The 17,435-nt window shown below is 54.0% G+C and overlaps 4 protein-coding genes across 4 annotated transcripts; 2 read left to right on the top strand and 2 right to left on the bottom strand.

The window, feature by feature from the left end:
• Window positions 1–691: 691 nt before the first annotated feature.
• On the bottom strand, window positions 692–2,845 carry MYCFIDRAFT_115713 (uncharacterized protein; the record flags this gene model as incomplete). Its single annotated transcript, XM_007926843.1, has 2 exons — window positions 692–1,384; window positions 1,637–2,845. Coding segments are annotated over 2 exons (1,902 nt in total), but the record flags the coding sequence as incomplete, so codon positions are not given.
• Window positions 2,846–5,700: 2,855 nt separating this feature from the next.
• Window positions 5,701–9,416, bottom strand: MYCFIDRAFT_214726 (uncharacterized protein; the record flags this gene model as incomplete). The annotated part of the gene is made up of 3 exons (XM_007926842.1): window positions 5,701–5,882; window positions 6,039–6,210; window positions 6,318–9,416. 3 exons carry the CDS (start codon window positions 9,414–9,416, stop codon window positions 5,701–5,703), a joined length of 3,453 nt encoding a protein of 1,150 aa, XP_007925033.1.
• A 59-nt stretch (window positions 9,417–9,475) lies between these two features.
• Window positions 9,476–10,006, top strand: MYCFIDRAFT_173408 (uncharacterized protein; the record flags this gene model as incomplete). Its single annotated transcript, XM_007926841.1, has 4 exons — window positions 9,476–9,560; window positions 9,588–9,647; window positions 9,683–9,703; window positions 9,741–10,006. 4 exons carry the CDS (start codon window positions 9,476–9,478, stop codon window positions 10,004–10,006), a joined length of 432 nt encoding a protein of 143 aa, XP_007925032.1.
• A 108-nt stretch (window positions 10,007–10,114) lies between these two features.
• Window positions 10,115–17,435, top strand: MYCFIDRAFT_214725 (uncharacterized protein; the record flags this gene model as incomplete). Its single annotated transcript, XM_007926840.1, has 2 exons — window positions 10,115–16,891; window positions 16,956–17,435. 2 exons carry the CDS (start codon window positions 10,115–10,117, stop codon window positions 17,433–17,435), a joined length of 7,257 nt encoding a protein of 2,418 aa, XP_007925031.1.

The following is a 17,435-nucleotide window of genomic DNA, read 5'->3' as shown; positions in this document are numbered from 1 at the left end:
ATAGGTAGCTGCTGTGGTTGATGCAGGCCAAAGCTTGTCGTGCGGTGGCGGAACAGTGATTATATTTGATCTTTGAGGTGGTGTGGAGGAAAGGGTCACGTCGCACCTTCCACGCCTGCTGCAGACTTGCCGCACATGCCGCCCTGCCCTTGCCTTGCCTTGCTGCCTCCGAGCCACTCTCACCTTCTCCTTCTTGCTCGGCTCGGCTCGGCTCATCCTCGCCGCCATCCCCCACGCAATCATATCTCCCTCTCACAACCTGATCGCATCCTGACATCCATTGATCCGCCACGCAGGTGCGCTCACGTCTGCGGCCGGCTGAGATGATCGAAGCTGGGCGTAGAGCACGTCTCCTTGATCCCTGTGTCAGATAGCAGACATGATGACTAGCTACAGTTACAGTACCGCACCTTCCCTCCCCGGCCACACCTCCTTCCCATTCCAATACTTCCAATCCCTCTCCCCCCGTATGCACTACCTAGACACGCCCAAGACATCAGCCCTATGCACCCCGAACTCAACTCCACCACGCCACTCCTGCAGCGCACCCTCCACGACTTCGCAAAATCATCCCATCCCTCCCCTTCCCTACTCAGCCAGCCACTCTGACCACCCTCCGCTGCTCTTCCTCATCCATCCGGTACAGACTACTGATCGACGCATCATGCGCCTCAACCCCATACTGAGGCCTCTCCTCGCGCTTCAAATGCTCCGGTAAAACCGTCCGACACGTGAGAGCAAATCTCAAACAGCCTTCCGGCGCAACCTTGTGTTCAAAGTATTGCTGGATCTCGTAACCCTCCATCAACACAATGTCTCCGTGATTGAGTGTGATGGTCACCAAGTCTCCCGCTTTCTTGCTGCGCTTCTCGTACAACCCCAGTTCCTTGGGCATCTCCTTGCGACGACGTTCGTACGTAGATTTGCCTTCCTTTGTCGAGAGGTCGAGCGCCTGCAGTTCTTGCCACGCTTGAAGACGCTTCCGGTACATGGCCTGCCCTTCTATGCTGCCTGGCACCGGTCGTTCGCTGTTGAGTATGCCTGATTTGGAGCAGCCGACGTAGTGTTTTTGCTTCATGCGGAGGTGCATTTTGGCCTTGCCACCCAAGGAAAGCGTCGAGATGCGAGGACCTAGACCTGACTCGCCATCGTCGTGATACTCGATCTTCTGACCCTGGAGGTAGGCGAAGATGAGCAGCTCGTTGAATTCTTGATGTCCTTGCGCAGCGAGAAAGTTCTTCGACGCCCAGTTCAGATCCGCTTGGCATGCTCGGACAGGCCATGGCGCGTTCGTGAACGGCAGACTGGCCCCCGTCGCCACGAATTTGTAAGGCATTCCATAATTGATCGAGAAAGCAGTCATCAGATCTCCATCCTCCACTGCCTCGGCCACTTCGTCCACCGTCTGATGAGCCATCTCCGAGCCACCCTCGGTCTCTGGCTGCGCCTCAGCCGCTTCTTGGAGCTGACGAGTAAAGTCCGACGAGACGTCTGCCTCTGCAATTGTGGCGCTGTTGCCTACGAGCTGTGACAGGAACGACTCGCGCCGAATTGTTTCAACGTCCGAAGCCTTTCGCTGATCACCTTCCTGGATGGCTTGGAAGAGTGACGAGTACGAGTTGTCTGCAGCTGCCACCCACTTGCCATTGAAGCGTCTTCGCTCGAGGTGTAGATCCATGCCGGCATCGTCCTGCTGCTGCATGGCTGCGAACATTTCATCGGGCCCGCGCGGCTGCTTGTTGATAGCACGGTTCGACACTGCGTGTACGAATTTGCCGTCGACGCCCTCGAAAGTATAGGTGTAGATCTTGAAGCCCAGACGATGACTTACACTGACCTTGACACCATGCTCTCTCTCATGCTTATTCTTAGCAAGTGCAGGTCCCTCGCCAATATTGTCGCCTACGCTATCCCAAGGATTGTGGAGCATTTCTGGCTTTACCGGAATGTGCTTTGGGAAGTTCTGATAGTTGCAAGACGCGTTGTCACACTTCCATCCTTTGAAGAGTCGTCTGGAACTGCAGCGGCCGCACTGAGGGCAGCAAATTCCACGAGTGTTGATGTATGTCAGATTGTCTCCAACAGTGGCCCCGATCTTGGGGATTGGAGGGCGCACACTGAACGGTTCTTGTTCGTTTGACCACCGTCTTCTCGTTAGGAGAAACGCGGGATGATAGTGGAGCCTTCCGTATGGAGCATCCTCGCCACTTGCAAGCTTCCAGAGTCGGCCACAATCTGCATTCAGGCACATCCAGCCATTCAAGTACATGACAGGATAGCGATTGTTGCACTGCCTGCAGGTTTGGAAAATGGGTGCGCCGATAGACTTGTATTCTTCCTCCCCCAGCACTCTCTGAGCTGGTGCATACCAAGGGCTTATTGTAGGATTCAGGCGTTCGAATCTGTACTTGATCGTTGTCCAGACCTTTGCACCTTTGCCCAAGGTCTTCTCTGCCCATACCGCAACAGGCTTGAACCAACCCAGGACATTATAGCGATGGGGAAATTGGCAGATGGCGCCCTCGTGACGATTACCAGCGATGATGACAACCGGATTCTGATGTTCGATGTCGTTCAAGACTGATTGCACCTGCGATTCCGTCATCAGATGATCCTTTCTTTGCAACATTTGTCCAGTGCCATCGCCTTCCATGCTGCCGCCCGCTCGAGCGATGACTACATCACTGTCCATGTACTCACGACAGTGTCCAGTAGCGTCGAAGAGAAAAGCATACACATGGCGGTCGTTCTGGTGGCATCCGCTCTGAGGCATGCGGAAGTAGGGCACAGTCTCGCATAAAGCTTGTCGACTGTCTGCCCAGACCTCTGGCTTTCCAGCAGTTTTCGGTTTGAGTCCCAAAGGCTCTCTATGGCTTAGCTTCTTGGAAAGGTCAAGTAGAGCAGGGTCAAGACCAGATTCATCGGTCTCAGCTGTAAAGTAAAGCTGTCCAGGCAGCGGCATAGAAGGCTTGACCGGCCTTTTCTGTTTGACAATCTTTGTATTGACAAGTCTCTTTTCCCCCGATGACTTCGAAGGCGGTCTGGATGTCTTTGGAGCAGCGCTCGCAGCATTGAACGTGATTGATGCCGATTCGGGTGAAACTTTCAACTTCACGAGGCCAGTCCCATCGGGTGTCCCTGGAGCATACGTGAACTCCTGTAGACGTTGGGCAGGAGCTGGAATTTCGCGCGTCTTCTCAACGACTTTGGTCTTCTTTGAGTTCACCATCGAATCAGGTTGCCCATGGAACGTCAATTCATCTTCCAGACCAACAACAACATCAGCCTCATCCATGTCGTAATCGTCGTGATCACCTTCCGTGTAACCTTGACGGTGAGAGCTCCCATCAGCATAGCTATCTTGCTCCTCTGTCGCGGCAGTGACAGCAGCTGCAGTTCCTACAAGCTGACCATACCTCATGACAGGCCTAGTCGAGCGTCTTGATCGACCTGTTCTCGTCATCTCCGGGGAGTCCAGAGACTGGCTATACCCATTTATGGCAGTGCCGTTCGAGAGGTTTTCAAAGCTGCCAGCTAATTCATCGGCTGTTTGGTGATCGTCAGACTTTTGCTGTGTGCTTGCAGCTCCAGGCCCAACCAAGGATCCAATCAATTCCTCAGACTCATAAGCCACTGGTCCCTCGACAACAGCCGCAGTTGAGCTTGTGGGTGCGGCGACAGGAAGCTCCATCTCATAATCGGCGAAAATGCTATCTGAAAGCTCGGACAGCGCATCAGATGATTGTGTTCCACGAACATCGTTCATTTCAGCCGCATGCTCAGGAGGATTCCAGCCAAAGTCTGTGGTTGGAGCAGGCGGTTCTCGATATGCTGGATTGACATGAGTCTGAGATGTCTCCGAAGGCAGTGATATGATATCAGGCTTGGCGTGATCTTCTGTTTCTTGAATATCCTGAGTCGACTCCGGCGTAGGAAGTTGCTCTTCTTTCGCGTCATTGCTTACCATGCTCTCCGCGGTTCTCTCACTGTCGGCGGCAGCGGTATCACGACTACTAATAGATCCCATGCTATTGCTTGCATCGAAAGTGGTAACGGGCCGTGCCTGATGGTGCATGTCTGGGCTGCGAGCAGTGGCCGACCTTGACTTTGGGCCGGCACGCTTGCGTGGCTGCTGAGAGATCGAGCCTCGCGTCGACTTTTTAGAATCCTGGGTGGGATCCCTTGTGACCATTTTCGCGCGATGACCATCGGGATCTCGCAGCAGATTTTGTGCCTCTAGACCGGAAGGTGGCTTGCCTGTCATGTCGACAATAAGAGATGCTCGAGGCCGAGCTTTTTCTGTCGTCTTTCTTTTGGATCTGTCATGCTGCGCTGCGAGTGGTTTGTTGGTGGCGCTGGTCTTTCTAGCGACTCGAGTTGGCCTTTGGGGCGTTTCCTTCTCAGATGCTGTCTTTATCCGCTTAGTTGATGTTTGGGATCCAATGTCCTGCGAGCTTGATGTCGACTTGCGCTTCTTACTGCTGCTGTCTGGCTCCATCTTGACACTGTCGTCGGAAGTCCGTCGTACCGAGCTTGACGTGGTGTAACCGCTGAGAGCCAGATAGTCAGGGCGCTGCTTGTGACGAGTTGAAGCTCGTTCGGGCGGAATAAACGGGCGCAGTGGATTTGCCATGATGGAAGATGCGCGATGCCCTTCGAGTCGAATTAAGCTCGCGATGTGCGGAGAATGTTCGAATTGATGTCGTTGCCCAATTCTTGTCTGGAAATGGCCGCGAGGACTTTTAGAAACTGCTCATGTAGCCTTGTGATCAAGATCAGTCGGCATCGATGCCTGTTGCTTCGCTGTCGGCGCCGCGCCGCCGCCGTGATATGGTGACCTTGGAAGTAGCGATGAGGGTCAAGTGTTGCATCACGTTGCAGAGACAGTCAGGTTATCATTCGATGTCAGCGGTCAGTCGCAAACAAGGGCTTCGGTACGTGGCGACGAGATGATCACCTCAGTCATAACTTCATAGGTTGGTTTGCGAGTGCGCCACAATGTGATGGTGAAGAGTCGGGGTCGCAGACTGGGGCAAAGTTCAGGACCGTTGTCAATGGCGGGGACAGCCGAAAGCTTGAAGTGAGGTTGTAACTGGTACGAATGGTATGCCAATGCCATGCAATGGCGGGCTTCGTCAAGCGATAGAAACTTAGTCACAAGGAAATAGAGAGGATGGCGCCGTGAGAGCGTTCGTAGTTCACTGGTCTGCGAGCATGTTGCGACCCCTTGGAACGGACGAATGAGTTTGAGGACGACGGAGAATCAGTCGTTTATTCCTCCAGCCTTGCCTATTAGGTATCTAATGGATTGCAGCGTTCTGTGCGCCACCAGCCTGTGCTCCATCGAGCTACCCATAATCTTGTATTGCATGCATCTCGAGAGTGACGAGAACTAGAAGTTACAATTATGCCGAGCACTCGAGCGACATCCATCGTCGCGCAGGCTGGTAATGTGAGAATCCCACCACGGGTATCTCATCCATGAGCAGCCTCGTGCCGCATGAGGACTGCAGTCCTGCCTGGTGGAGACCGAATCAAAGATTCGCCGCACCGGATTGTTGATCCTTGCTCTTCTCGTCTCCCAACTTCTTGCTACAGCAGATTCTTGAATCCGCAGGCGTTCGGACTGCCATTCGGGGCATAGGAAAGAACAAATCCAGACGGCGACAACGAGAAATCAAGCATGTGGACACATGACACTCAATCGTCAAGTCCTACGAGTACTCGCGTAGGATCTTCCCTAAAGGCACGGCGATACTCAGCGATCCGATGTGCGATGGCGGCGACGTCCTTGACATTGCTTGCGCGCAGCTGTTTGACCAGAAGAGCAAGACCATTCTTCCATCGTTTTTCCTCGGCTGGTGTACGGGCGGGTGTATGTTCTGTTCCAATCAGGCGAAGTAATTCATTATCTGCAAGTTAGCAATGTCGGTCAGTGGCTGAATGGTAAATCAAGTCGGCAGCGATGGTGATTGGACGAAACTGCGAATGAGGGCAAGCGAGGCACCGTTCATGATCCAAGTTGTGCTGAAACGTACCTGATAATGCGAGAGAACGGAAGTGCTGATGAGTGCAACTCTTGTCAATACAGCTTCCTCCGCTCAGTTCGAAAGGGCAAAGGGTGTTTTCTGAATCGATCTTGTGGCTATAAGTCAAAGACTTGAACCCACCAGGTACCGTATGCTCGAATTCGGGGTGGAAACGGTAGTCCTTGAATCGATGTAAAGGAGACTCGTATGGGGTGTAGTGAGTCTTAGGCTTCGTCGTCTTTATGGTCAGCCTTCCACACTGCTCAGCCCGGAGGAGCTTTCACGTACCTCCGTGGGCACATCCAGCTCCTCCATAGGCGGCTGGAGCCCTGGTGCTAGATCATCGTTGACACTTAGTTCAGTGTCGCCCATATCCTGCGCATCGTTAGTGTCCTCGGCTTCCTCATCGGACTCCTCATCGATCTGATCATCGTTAACCTCCTCTCCGGGAGAAAGCAGTGCCGCTGCGCTTAGAACGGTCTCACTATGCGGTGCTTGGATGATATCAGGTCGAGACTCGGGCTCATCATCGGAGTCATCCGACGAGCTGTCGCTGTCTGAAGAGGCATCGGATGTGTCCATAGCATCATCGCTGTCGTCTTCTTCGTTATCGTCGTTCGATGCCATAGCATCGGTCAACGTCTGCACTGCGGGCTCGGCGGTAGGTGCCGAGGCCACCTCGCCGTAGAGATTGTCCAAGTCCTCCTCGTCGTCCATCTCATCGTCATTGCCAACGAGAGGAGCAACAATCGTTTTGGCGCCAGGTATACTTGCCTCCATGGTGGATGGAACATCGCGTTCAGGACTATCTTGCGTCGTGGGATGCGCTGAAAATGGTTCTTGAGTCTCCATGCCATTCACTGAACCAGGTTCAAAGACGTCATCTCCCTCGCCTTCGAATTGATCGTCTTCAGATGACGACTCTGGACCATCACTTGTGGCTTGAATATGATCCGGCTGAAGTGCAGGCTGTGCGATCTGGTCGGCAGTGTATTCGCCATATAGATCCTCATCGTCTTCGTCATCAATCTCGTCAGAGTCGTTGGGATCGTTGACAGGGAACGCTGAAGGCGCTGCGACCGTATTGCTGTGCGCAGGTGCCGGCTCTGAGCTGTTCATCGCAATGCCAGGGGATGCGAGTTGAGGTTGAGCAGTAGCGTTGCCTGTTGGTGCTGAGCTCAACTGATTTCGCTGTACTTCAAGCTCTGCTAGTCGCCGACGAAGTGTATCTTTTTCTTGCTCTCGCGCTAGCCTTGCAGACGCAGAGCTGGTAGATGATGGCCGTTCTGGGTTGGCACCAGTAACTGGCTGATTTCCAGGCTGTAATGCCGTCTCCAGAGGCTGCTGTGGCTCACTAGGTGTTGCATTGCCGGAGGCCAAAGCATTGGACGATGCGATGACCTGATCAACAGCGTCAACAAGAGCCTCTTCTTGTGCGGCTTGAGCTTTTGCTTTGCCATTTCTCTGTCGCTTTCGCTCGGCTTCCGCTATTTGTCGCTTAAATTCCTCAATCTCTTCGAGTTTGCGTTTGAGGTCTGCATTTGGAGTGCTGACGCCAGGTGTTCCAGGTGTTGTTGAGATACCGCCGGATGGCATATGGAGCTTAGGCCTAGAAGTCTTGAGAGTCGAATTCGAAAAGTGCATCTTTTCCGCGCGGGGCTTTTCGGAAGCTTCGTCGACGTCCATGGAATCGTCGTCTTCTTCTTCATCACTACTGACTTCAATGACATAGCGATCATCATGATAGACGTCTCTGCTCTGGCCGAAATTCTGGTTGTGCGTGGCCGAGTCGTTGCGCGCGGCTTCAATGGCGCTAGCAGGCTGTTGTGTTGAGCCCGACGGTGCTGCAAACACGTTCTGAGCGGGCGTGGAGCTGGCAGGTCTACTACTGATAGGCTGTGGAGAGGCGTCATTCGATTGCGCTGATGCCAACATGGTCGTGAACAGTCCGGGTAGCCCAAAACCCCGGTTAAGAGTCGGAGACGCCGAAGGGACCAGAGCTTGAAATGCCATGTTTTGCGAAGCAACAAAGCCGTTTGGTCCAACATTCATGCTGGCTTCATCAGACGCGCGAGCGGCAGCTTCAACCAGACCAGCACCCAGACCCGGTCTGCTAGCTGGCATTGGCGAGGCCGCATTCTGATCTGACTTTACGGCCGGACTTGACGGCGCGGCAGCATCACTGGACTGCTTAGCCTGCCGTCTGGCTGCTTGCTCTGCTTTCAATTTGTCAAGCTTCTGTCGGAGCAACTCGTTCTTGTCCTTGGTAAGTCCACCCGTGCGGGGAGGAGCAGCGGCTACGGCGGCCGCAGGCTTTGCAGGCTGTAAGCGAGGGCCGACAGTGGTGGTTTCTGTAGTTGATGCTGCTGTAGGTGCAGCAGGTGGAGTAGCAGACTTGGCGGAAGCCTCTGCTTTCTTGTTTTTCGCTGCTTGGAGCTTGGCCAGATACTCGCTACGGTTCTGAGGCGTAGGAGCTTTCGTGGCTAGAGGCATCGATGTCTTGCGCGGTTGTTGGGCAACTGGCACGCCGCCTTGATTGGCAGGCGAGTCGCATGAGGATGGTAATGGCAGTCCCAACTGTTGGTACATGCGTCTCAGAGTTTTCGGATCGCCTACCTCTCGCGAGAGTTGATCGAAGTTATACCCATTTCTGTGCATCTCAAGAAGAAATGCCTTTGCAGCCGCGTCTTTGCCCACTGCTGGCTGAGGCGTATTACCACTTACAGCCTGACTGATGACGGGCGCTTGCCCATTGGATCGCGATGCCTGAGCAGACCCGGCGGACGATGACGTTCGCTGGGGTCCAGGCCTCGCGGGCGCAGGACCTTGCTGCGAACCGCGTCTATCTGCTGGCGCTGCGTTGCCTCTCGGAAGCGGACTTCTACTACGCTTCCGCGGGCCTTTGGGCGGTGTCCGCAGGAAATCGCGAGCTTTGGGTGCGTCTTCCATCTCTCCTTCCTCGAGCTCGCCTTCCTCTTTATCCATGTCCACATCGTGGCCATTCGCTTGAGCGGTAGAGGACGTGTTTTGAGGAGTCGGTGTATCTGCAGAATGCCGAGGCGGATTTTTTGACCACGTTGCGGCAGGCGCGGAAGGCGGTATAGCAGCAGCAGCAGCAGCAGGTGCCGCGCCTGGTGGCATAGGCACAAGTCCTTGCTGTATCATACGCGCGATCATCGCGAATTGCTCGGGAGTGACACCCGCCAACGCGCTCATATCAAAGTCCGCAGGGAGCCCTGCTTGAGGAGTTGCCATCTGCTGTTGACTGGTCGGCGTCGGCGCGCCGTTCGTGGGTGTTTGCGGTTGGGTATCGGTGGCGTTCTGTTGATGTTGAGTGTGGACAGGGGCTGGCGGCTGCCCGAAGAGAAATGGGATGTTCTGCGACATGCTTTGGTCACGAAGGCGACGTAGCTTTGCACACAATCTCGGTGCAGGCGCAGCGGCAGATGATCATGGCCGACGAGGAAAGAGATGACGATCACAGGCAAGCGCTGCAGAGGCGACGAATGCACCTTCTGGCAGCGCCGGCGCGTGTTGTAGGATGAGGAGGCAGCGCAGAGTGTGAAGGTGCACGGGCTCTACAGCAGTGCGATGCTCCAAGCGCGGTTGCCGGTCGCCGTGATGATACGCGAGTGTATGCGACTGATCACAAGATGGGCCTCCGTGCCTCAAGAGTGATGGAAAAGTTCTAGAGCAGGAGTCGTGGTGCAGTGACTGCAGTCGTCGATCTCGAGAAAGCTAAATTCGGAGGGGCGTCGGACGTCGGGACTCGGCTAGAAGAGAGCAGACGCACCACGCCCAAAGCGGAAGTAGTATCAAAACAAGCCGGGGAACGACCAGAGCAGCAGCAGCAGCAGCAGCAGCACAGCACAACCGTCGCCGCCGCATTTGCTGCGTTGCATTGTGCCTTTCTCCATCTTGTCGACACCCTGTACATAATTGGCCGAGGAGACTACGCTGGACGACTGGAGGAATGAATGCCCGATAGCTTGCCTGTATGACACTACGTTATCGTCGCCTGGATGCGCGTTTGGGAGACACGCGCTTGGAATGACAGAACGGGCAGGGCACGGCACGGCGCAGAGATGAGCTCACAGGCGCAGAATGGGCCTCGATGGCGCAACAGCCCATTTGGACGAGACAACGACACTCCTTCGCCAGGTCCTCCGCCAGGGCATGCGCGGTCCAAGTCGAGCATAATGCAGAACCCGCTCAGCTCTCCCACACCCAGTGGCCACGCGCGGCAGCCGTCGATCACGGACCTTGGCCTGGACGGTATGGGACGAGCAGATCAGCGGCGCCTTCGAGCAGGCTCGGTGCGAAATTCGACGCCGGCAGGCACCTTTGCACCCAAATTCATCAAGCATGAAGACCCAGCAGCGGCGGAGGAGCGAGTGCGCGGCATAGAAGGCGAGAACGACTTCTCCGGCAAGAGATATGTTTGGCTCAGAGATCCGAGCACAGCTTTCGTGCGCGGCTGCGTCGTGGAGGAGCTGCCCGATGATATGCTGAAGGTGCAGTGCGACGATGCCAGCCAGCGATGCGTGCCGGCCGACAGTGTGGATAAGGTCAACCCGGCCAAGTTCGACAAGGCAGACGACATGGCCGAGCTGACGCACCTGAATGAGCCGAGCGTGGTTCACAATCTTCAGCAGAGATACCAAGCGGATCTGATATATACATACTCGGGCCTGTTCTTGGTGACCGTGAATCCATATACGCCTTTGCCCATCTACGGCAGGGACTATGTCAACATGTACAAGGGCCGAAATCGCGAGGATACAAGACCGCACATATTCGCCATGGCCGATGAAGCCTTCCGAAACTTGGTCGATGAAGGCACAAATCAGTCCATTCTGGTCACGGGCGAATCGGGTGCTGGTAAGACTGAGAATACGAAGAAGGTCATCCAATATCTGGCTGCTGTGGCCACCTCAGACACACCACGAGTTAAATCTGGAGCACGCCAGCTATCGAACTTGTCGGAACAGATTCTTCGTGCGAATCCCATCCTGGAGGCTTTTGGTAATGCACAGACCCTTCGAAACAACAACTCTTCTCGATTCGGTAAATTTATCAGGATTCAATTCGGTAGAGCTGGTCAAATAGCTGGTGCCTACATCGATTGGTACCTCCTCGAGAAGAGTAGGGTGGTGCGGCTGAACTCCCACGAACGTAATTACCACGTCTTCTACCAGCTGCTGAGAGGCGCTAGCCAGTCGATGCGCCGAGACTTCATGATTGATGGGAAGGATGTTGAGGACTTTGAATACACAAGGCATGGCAACGACATCATCTCCGGCGTTTCGGACCAGGAGGAATGGAACTCGCTTCTTGAAGCATTTCACATCATGAACTTCTCCGATAAAGAGCAGAAGGAAATTCTGCAGACCATTGCTGCTGCCCTGCATCTTGGCAACATCACGCTCATCAAGGAAAGCCTACGAGCAGATCAAGCAGCGCTCTCACCTGAGGCTGCCAAGTCTGTAGCCTGTGCTTGTAAGCTGCTCGGTATCAGTCAGGAGCCATTTGTCAAAGCTCTACTACATCCACGTGTGAGAGCAGGCCACGAATGGGTGGAAAAGAGTCAGACTCCAGAGCAAGTGCGCCTCGCTGTTGATGCACTGGCAAAGGGTATCTATGAACGTGGCTTCGGCAACCTGGTCGACCGGATCAACAAGCAGCTGGATCGAACCTCTTCTGGTTCATACGATGATGATACCTCATTCATTGGCGTGCTCGATATTGCTGGGTTCGAGATTTTCGACGAGAACAGCTTCGAACAGCTGTGCATCAACTACACGAACGAAAAGCTCCAGCAATTCTTCAACCATCATATGTTCGTGCTTGAGCAAGAAGAATACGCCCGGGAACAAATCGAATGGAAGTTCATTGACTTCGGACGTGACCTACAGCCAACGATTGACCTGATCGAGGTGACCAACCCCATTGGTATTTTCTCTTGTCTCGACGAAGATTCAGTGATGCCCAAGGCTACCGACAAGTCCTTCACCGACAAATTACACTCTTTGTGGGATCGCAAGACTCCAAAATACAAGCGATCGTTGCTCAATCAAGGCTTCATGCTGACACACTACGCCGCTGAAGTCGAATACTCTACTGAAGGATGGCTCGAGAAGAACAAGGACCCACTGAATGACAACGTTACGCGATTGCTTGGACACTCCACCAATGGACACATCGCGCACCTATTTGCCGATTGTGCTGAATTCGATGAAGGAGACGGTGCAACGCGCTCACGCGTCAAGAAGGGCCTCTTCCGCACTGTTGCGCAGCGGCACAAGGAGCAGCTCTCCTCCCTGATGTCCCAGCTCCATTCAACGCATCCCCATTTCGTGCGCTGCATCTTGCCGAATCACAAGAAAAAGCCAAAGCAGTTCAACGCATCACTAGTTCTTGATCAGCTGCGATGCAATGGTGTCTTGGAAGGCATCAGGATTGCGCGAACTGGTTTCCCAAATCGCCTTCCGTTTGCTGAGTTTAGAGCACGGTACGAGGTGTTATGTCAGAACATGCCCAAGGGCTACATCGAAGGCCAGGCCTACTGCAAGATCATGCTGGAGAAGCTCAACATGGATCGCAGCTGGTACCGAGTCGGTCTTACCAAGGTCTTCTTCCGCGCCGGCGTACTCGCAGAACTTGAAGAAAAGCGTGATGCACTAATTCGCGACATTGTCGTGCGCTTCCAAGCTGTCGCTCGAATGTATGTGCAACGACGCATCTTCAAGAAGCAGCAGTATCGAGCTGAAGCCACTCGTGTCATTCAGCGAAACTTTCAGGTCTACCTCCAGCTGCAACAGAATCCATGGTGGCAACTGTTCGTTCGCATGCGGCCGCTGTTGGGCGCTACTCGTCAGTCCAATGAGGTCAAGAAGCGGGAAGAGGAGATCAAACTGCTGCATGCAAAGATGGCCGAGGAGGAAGCGCAGCGCGCCAGAGTGGAAGATGACCGTCGAAGAGCAGAGGCTGAGATTCAAAAAGTGCAGAAAACACTCGAGAGTGAGCGTGCGCTTGCTCTGGACAAGGAAGAAATTTTCCGCAGGCTGCAGAACCGTGAGACGGAATTGACCGAGAAACTGCAAGGTGCTCTCGAGGATCAAGATCACCTAGAAGAGCAGATTGATGAGCTCATGGCTTCGCGCAAGATAGCGGAAGAACAAGCCGAAGAGCGACGAAATCAGCTGGAGCAGGCAGGTCAGATCATTGACAAGCTTGAAACAGAAAAGAGTGATCTGGTCGACCGGATAGCCGAGCTGGACGCACACCTTGAGGAAGTCGAGAAGAGCAAGTCGATGAGAAGCGAACAAGAGGAGGCATTGCAGCAGGAAATTAGAATGCTGCAGAGTCAGCTGAGCTTGAGAGAGCGCAAACTCCACGACCTGGAGGCCAAGCTGCTCAAGAACGACCAAGACCTGGATCTCAAGCTATCTACGGCGACAAAGGACCTCCAGAATGCCAGGAAGCAAGTCAAGGATCTGGCCGAAGAGAACAGATCGATTCGTCAGCAGATGTCAGATTTGTCCTCTACATCTACTAGCTTCGAAGACCTGATCAAGCGGAAAGACAGCGAGCTTGCTATCCTGAAGACCGATCTGAAGCGATACCAGGATGACCGAAAGCGCTTTGAAGATGAGAAGCATGGCCTGACCACCAAGCATGACAGTATTCAGACTCGATTGAGGGACACGCTGGCCGAGATGGAAGTCTTGCGATCGCAACATGGCCAGCTTCAAAGAGAAGTTGCCGACGCCAAGCGAGCCCTGGAGGATCAGACATCAGCCAACGAGCAAGTGAAGATGCTCGAGGCTCAGCTGCACGACGTGAAGGGCGAGCTCTATCAGGCACAGGCTGATCTCAGCCGCGAACAGCAGTCTCGTGATGACGTGAAGCGTATTGCAACAGCAGAATATGAAGGACTGAAGCGGGAGTATGATTCACTCCACGAGTCCAAGGTCACTGTGGAGAAGGAAATGTACAGCCAGTCAGACCTCACTCGTCGCGCCACTGCTGCACGTGAGGCTGCCGAAAAAGAGCGTAAAGACTACCAGACCGAACTGCAAACTTTGCGAAAGAAGTTCATCCAGCTTCAAGAAGAGAAGCTGGAGGTCGAAGCAGCTGTTGAGCGCGACGTCTCACAGAAAGCCAATGAGCGCCATGCCATCGTACGGAAAGAGCTTGATGAGAAAACCGCGCACAACCAGGAGCTGGAGTCTGAGCGTGCCCGATTGTCTGGAGAAGTGCAACGTCTCAAACGCTTCATCGCTGACTCTGAGAACTTCAAACTTCATCATGACCAAGAAAAGCAGCGTCTTGAGCGCGAGCTGGTCACAACCAAAGGCCGCCTGGCAGCTTCAGAAAATGACAACAAAGCACTGATGAACAAGATCCAGATGAAGTCTCTTGACATTGCGCGGTCCAACAGCAAAGCTAGCGATAACCAGAGAGGCAAGATCGCGCAGCTGCAAATGGAGAAGACTAAAGTGGATGACGAGGTCAAGAAACTGCATCGCCAGCTCAATGATGCTCATTTGACGATCACTTCGCTCGAGAAGCAGAAAGAGAAGCTTGCTCTCAGCCTAGAAGATCTCAATCACGAAGTCGAGCGTGAGCACAAGAGTACTAGGAATGCCGAGCAGCAGTACTCTGCCGCCGGACTTCAACTTGCTGAGGCCAATCGCAAGCTCGAGACCGAAAGGACAATGCGAAGTCAGGCACAACAGAATAGTAAGACCTTGCAAAACTCGCTAGATGCAGCCCACAGAGAGATCACGGAAGCACATGAGCATCTCCGACTGCTGCAGAAGATTTTCGATCCTGAAAGTGGCAAGCTGCCACAAATTGATGGTGCGAAGCCGGACATGAAGCAGACCATCGACCTGGCACAAAAGCTCGAAGCCTCCGAACAAGCGCTTCGCCTTGCTGCTGAACGCTTCTCCCGAGCTGAGTCTCAATTGGAACAGCTCCGTGCGCAGCATTCAGACGATATGCAGGAGAATGAGAATCGCTACCAGAACTCCAAGCGTGCTTTGCTCGAAGAAATGAATCCTAGTCAGGTCAATGCTCGATCATCGCCCGGAGCAGGTCCGCTGCGGCGAGAATGGGACAATCGCAAGACTTGGTCGCCTGCGAACAACAGCGCCACTCACACTCCGACTAGTCAGCGTCATATCAGCAAGGCCAGCCAAGACTCTGCGCAATCTGAGCGTAGCACAGACACTCTGACTTTGAACAGCCATATGGATCTAGCTGCCGAGGTGGAAGAGTTACAGACACAACTGCAGATGTCTGAGATGCAGAATCGTCATCTTCAGGCACAGCTTGGCCGCGGCTCGATGAAGAATGACTGGTCCGAAGAAAGCCCATCCATACGCAGAGTACAGAAGCTCGAGCGCGAGAACTTCCGTCTTCACGACATGCTTGATGATTCTGCCAAGAAGGTCTCGTCACTAGAGCAAAGCATACGTGCCGGCCAGCTTTCATTGAAGGAGGTTCAGACCAAGAGCCACGAGGAGCTATACGATCTCATCAATTCGCAAGAACAGTCGCGACGCTCTCTGTTGACGTCCCACAACGCTGCGATCGCAGAGCTTGCAGATGCGAAGACGTCGTTTGACGAGATCAAGCACTACAAAGCCGGTGTTGAAGTTGAGCTTCGTGACGCTAAGTCTGAGCTCGCTGACTTGCAGTACGAGCGCGAGCAGGAGGCTGCGAATCACTCTCAGTTGCTGCAGGAGTTCTCCGACTTGCAGATCAGACTGGATGCCGAGACCTCCAGATCTGATGACCTCATGTCCAGCATGAACCTCTACAAGGCTAGAGCGGACGAGTACTTCGAGAAGCTAGAGCAGGCTGAGATTGCTGTGCTGAAAGCATCACGAGCAGAGCAATTTGCCAAATCGCAAGCCAAGGAGGTGGAGGAACAGTGCGCCACCATACTTTCAGAACGAAAGCAGATGGATGATCTTGTGGAAGACCTGCAACGCCAAGTACAACAGTACGAGGAAAAGGTCGAAGATGTTTGTTCAGATCTCGATAGTGCCATGCAGGCCAAGAAGCGTCTTCAGAACGAGCTCGAAGACTATCGCTCACAGCGCGCCAAGGATATCGAAGACAAAGAGTCATCCATGGAGCAGACTCGCCGAAAGTATCAGGCTGAGCTTGCCACTCTTAACAGCGAGCTGGAGTTGGAGCGTGACAATGTCATTCATGCTCGTGGTGAGAATGGACGTCTCCGCGATGAGCTAGAAGAGCTGCGCAATAAGTGGGATGACGAGGTTCTGAACAGCTCGACCTGGGCTAAAGAGAAGTCACGACTTGAAATTGCGCTTCAAGGACTGTCGGATTCGAGGGATGAGGCCGTAACTGCGCACAATGAAGCCCAGAGCAAGATCGTAGAACTTCTCGGGCAGGTTCGTGGCTTGCGAACCAACATTGACGATACGGCTGCCGAGCGTGACATGCTTGTCAAGGAGAAGAAGGGCCTCGAAGCAAGGCTCGCCGAAGCAGCAGAGCGACTCAACGATCTGGCCAACGATGGCTCGCCATCAAAGCGATCTGCGGCCTCGTCCGATCGGGAAGTTTTGGACCTGAAGGCCAAGCTTGCTCAGCAAGAGGACATTGCTGCTGCTGCAGTTGGCAAGATGCGCCGTGCCGAAGCGTTAGCTCAGGAGGTCTCTCGAGACATCGCGAACGAGCGTGAGAGCAGTGTACAGCTCCACCGTGAGAAGGCGGCTCTTGAGAAGAGCGCCAAAGAACTCCAACTCAAGTGCATCGAGCTCGAGACCAAGGGCTACTCCAGCGGGAGTCAAGATGTCCGATATCTGCACGGCAGGATCCAGGAGGTGAGACACGCTCCTACTGACATTACGAACGAATTTGAACAGCGACTGACATGTGTTGATGCAGCTTGAATCTCAGCTCGAAGATCTTGAGAAGACCCGCACGACAGAGGCACGCAGCGTGCGCAGCGTAGATCGTACCGTGAAGGATCTGCAATGCCAGATTGAACGTCGTGAGAAGTCCATGTCAATGCTTCAAGATGACCTCAATAGGTCCCGGGACAAGATCGGAAGTCTTCTCCAGACTATCGACGAGCTCCAACAATCCGACTCCACGGCCCAGCTCGCCTCCAAGCGCGCAGAACGCGAACTGCTCCAAGAGCGAGAAAAGAATCTCCGTCTCGAAAGAGAAATCGAGCGCATGGGTGCCGTGTCACGTGCTGACCGCGAAAGCGTCAGAAGAAGTGGCACACTCGCAGCACTCAGCGACTCTGGCATGATGGATCGGTCGAGAAGAGGTAGCAGCGTGGCTCCGAGCACGAATGGTGGCGAAGTCAAGATCGATGTCCCTCAGAGGAAGAGTTCTTTGATCAAGGGTTTTTTGTAG

Source organism: Pseudocercospora fijiensis (assembly GCF_000340215.1).
Source record: "Pseudocercospora fijiensis CIRAD86 unplaced genomic scaffold MYCFIscaffold_3, whole genome shotgun sequence".
In the NCBI taxonomy this organism is placed as follows: domain Eukaryota; kingdom Fungi; phylum Ascomycota; class Dothideomycetes; order Mycosphaerellales; family Mycosphaerellaceae; genus Pseudocercospora; species Pseudocercospora fijiensis.
Note: the sequence above shows the minus strand (reverse complement) of the source record. Positions and strands in the feature narration are given on the sequence as shown.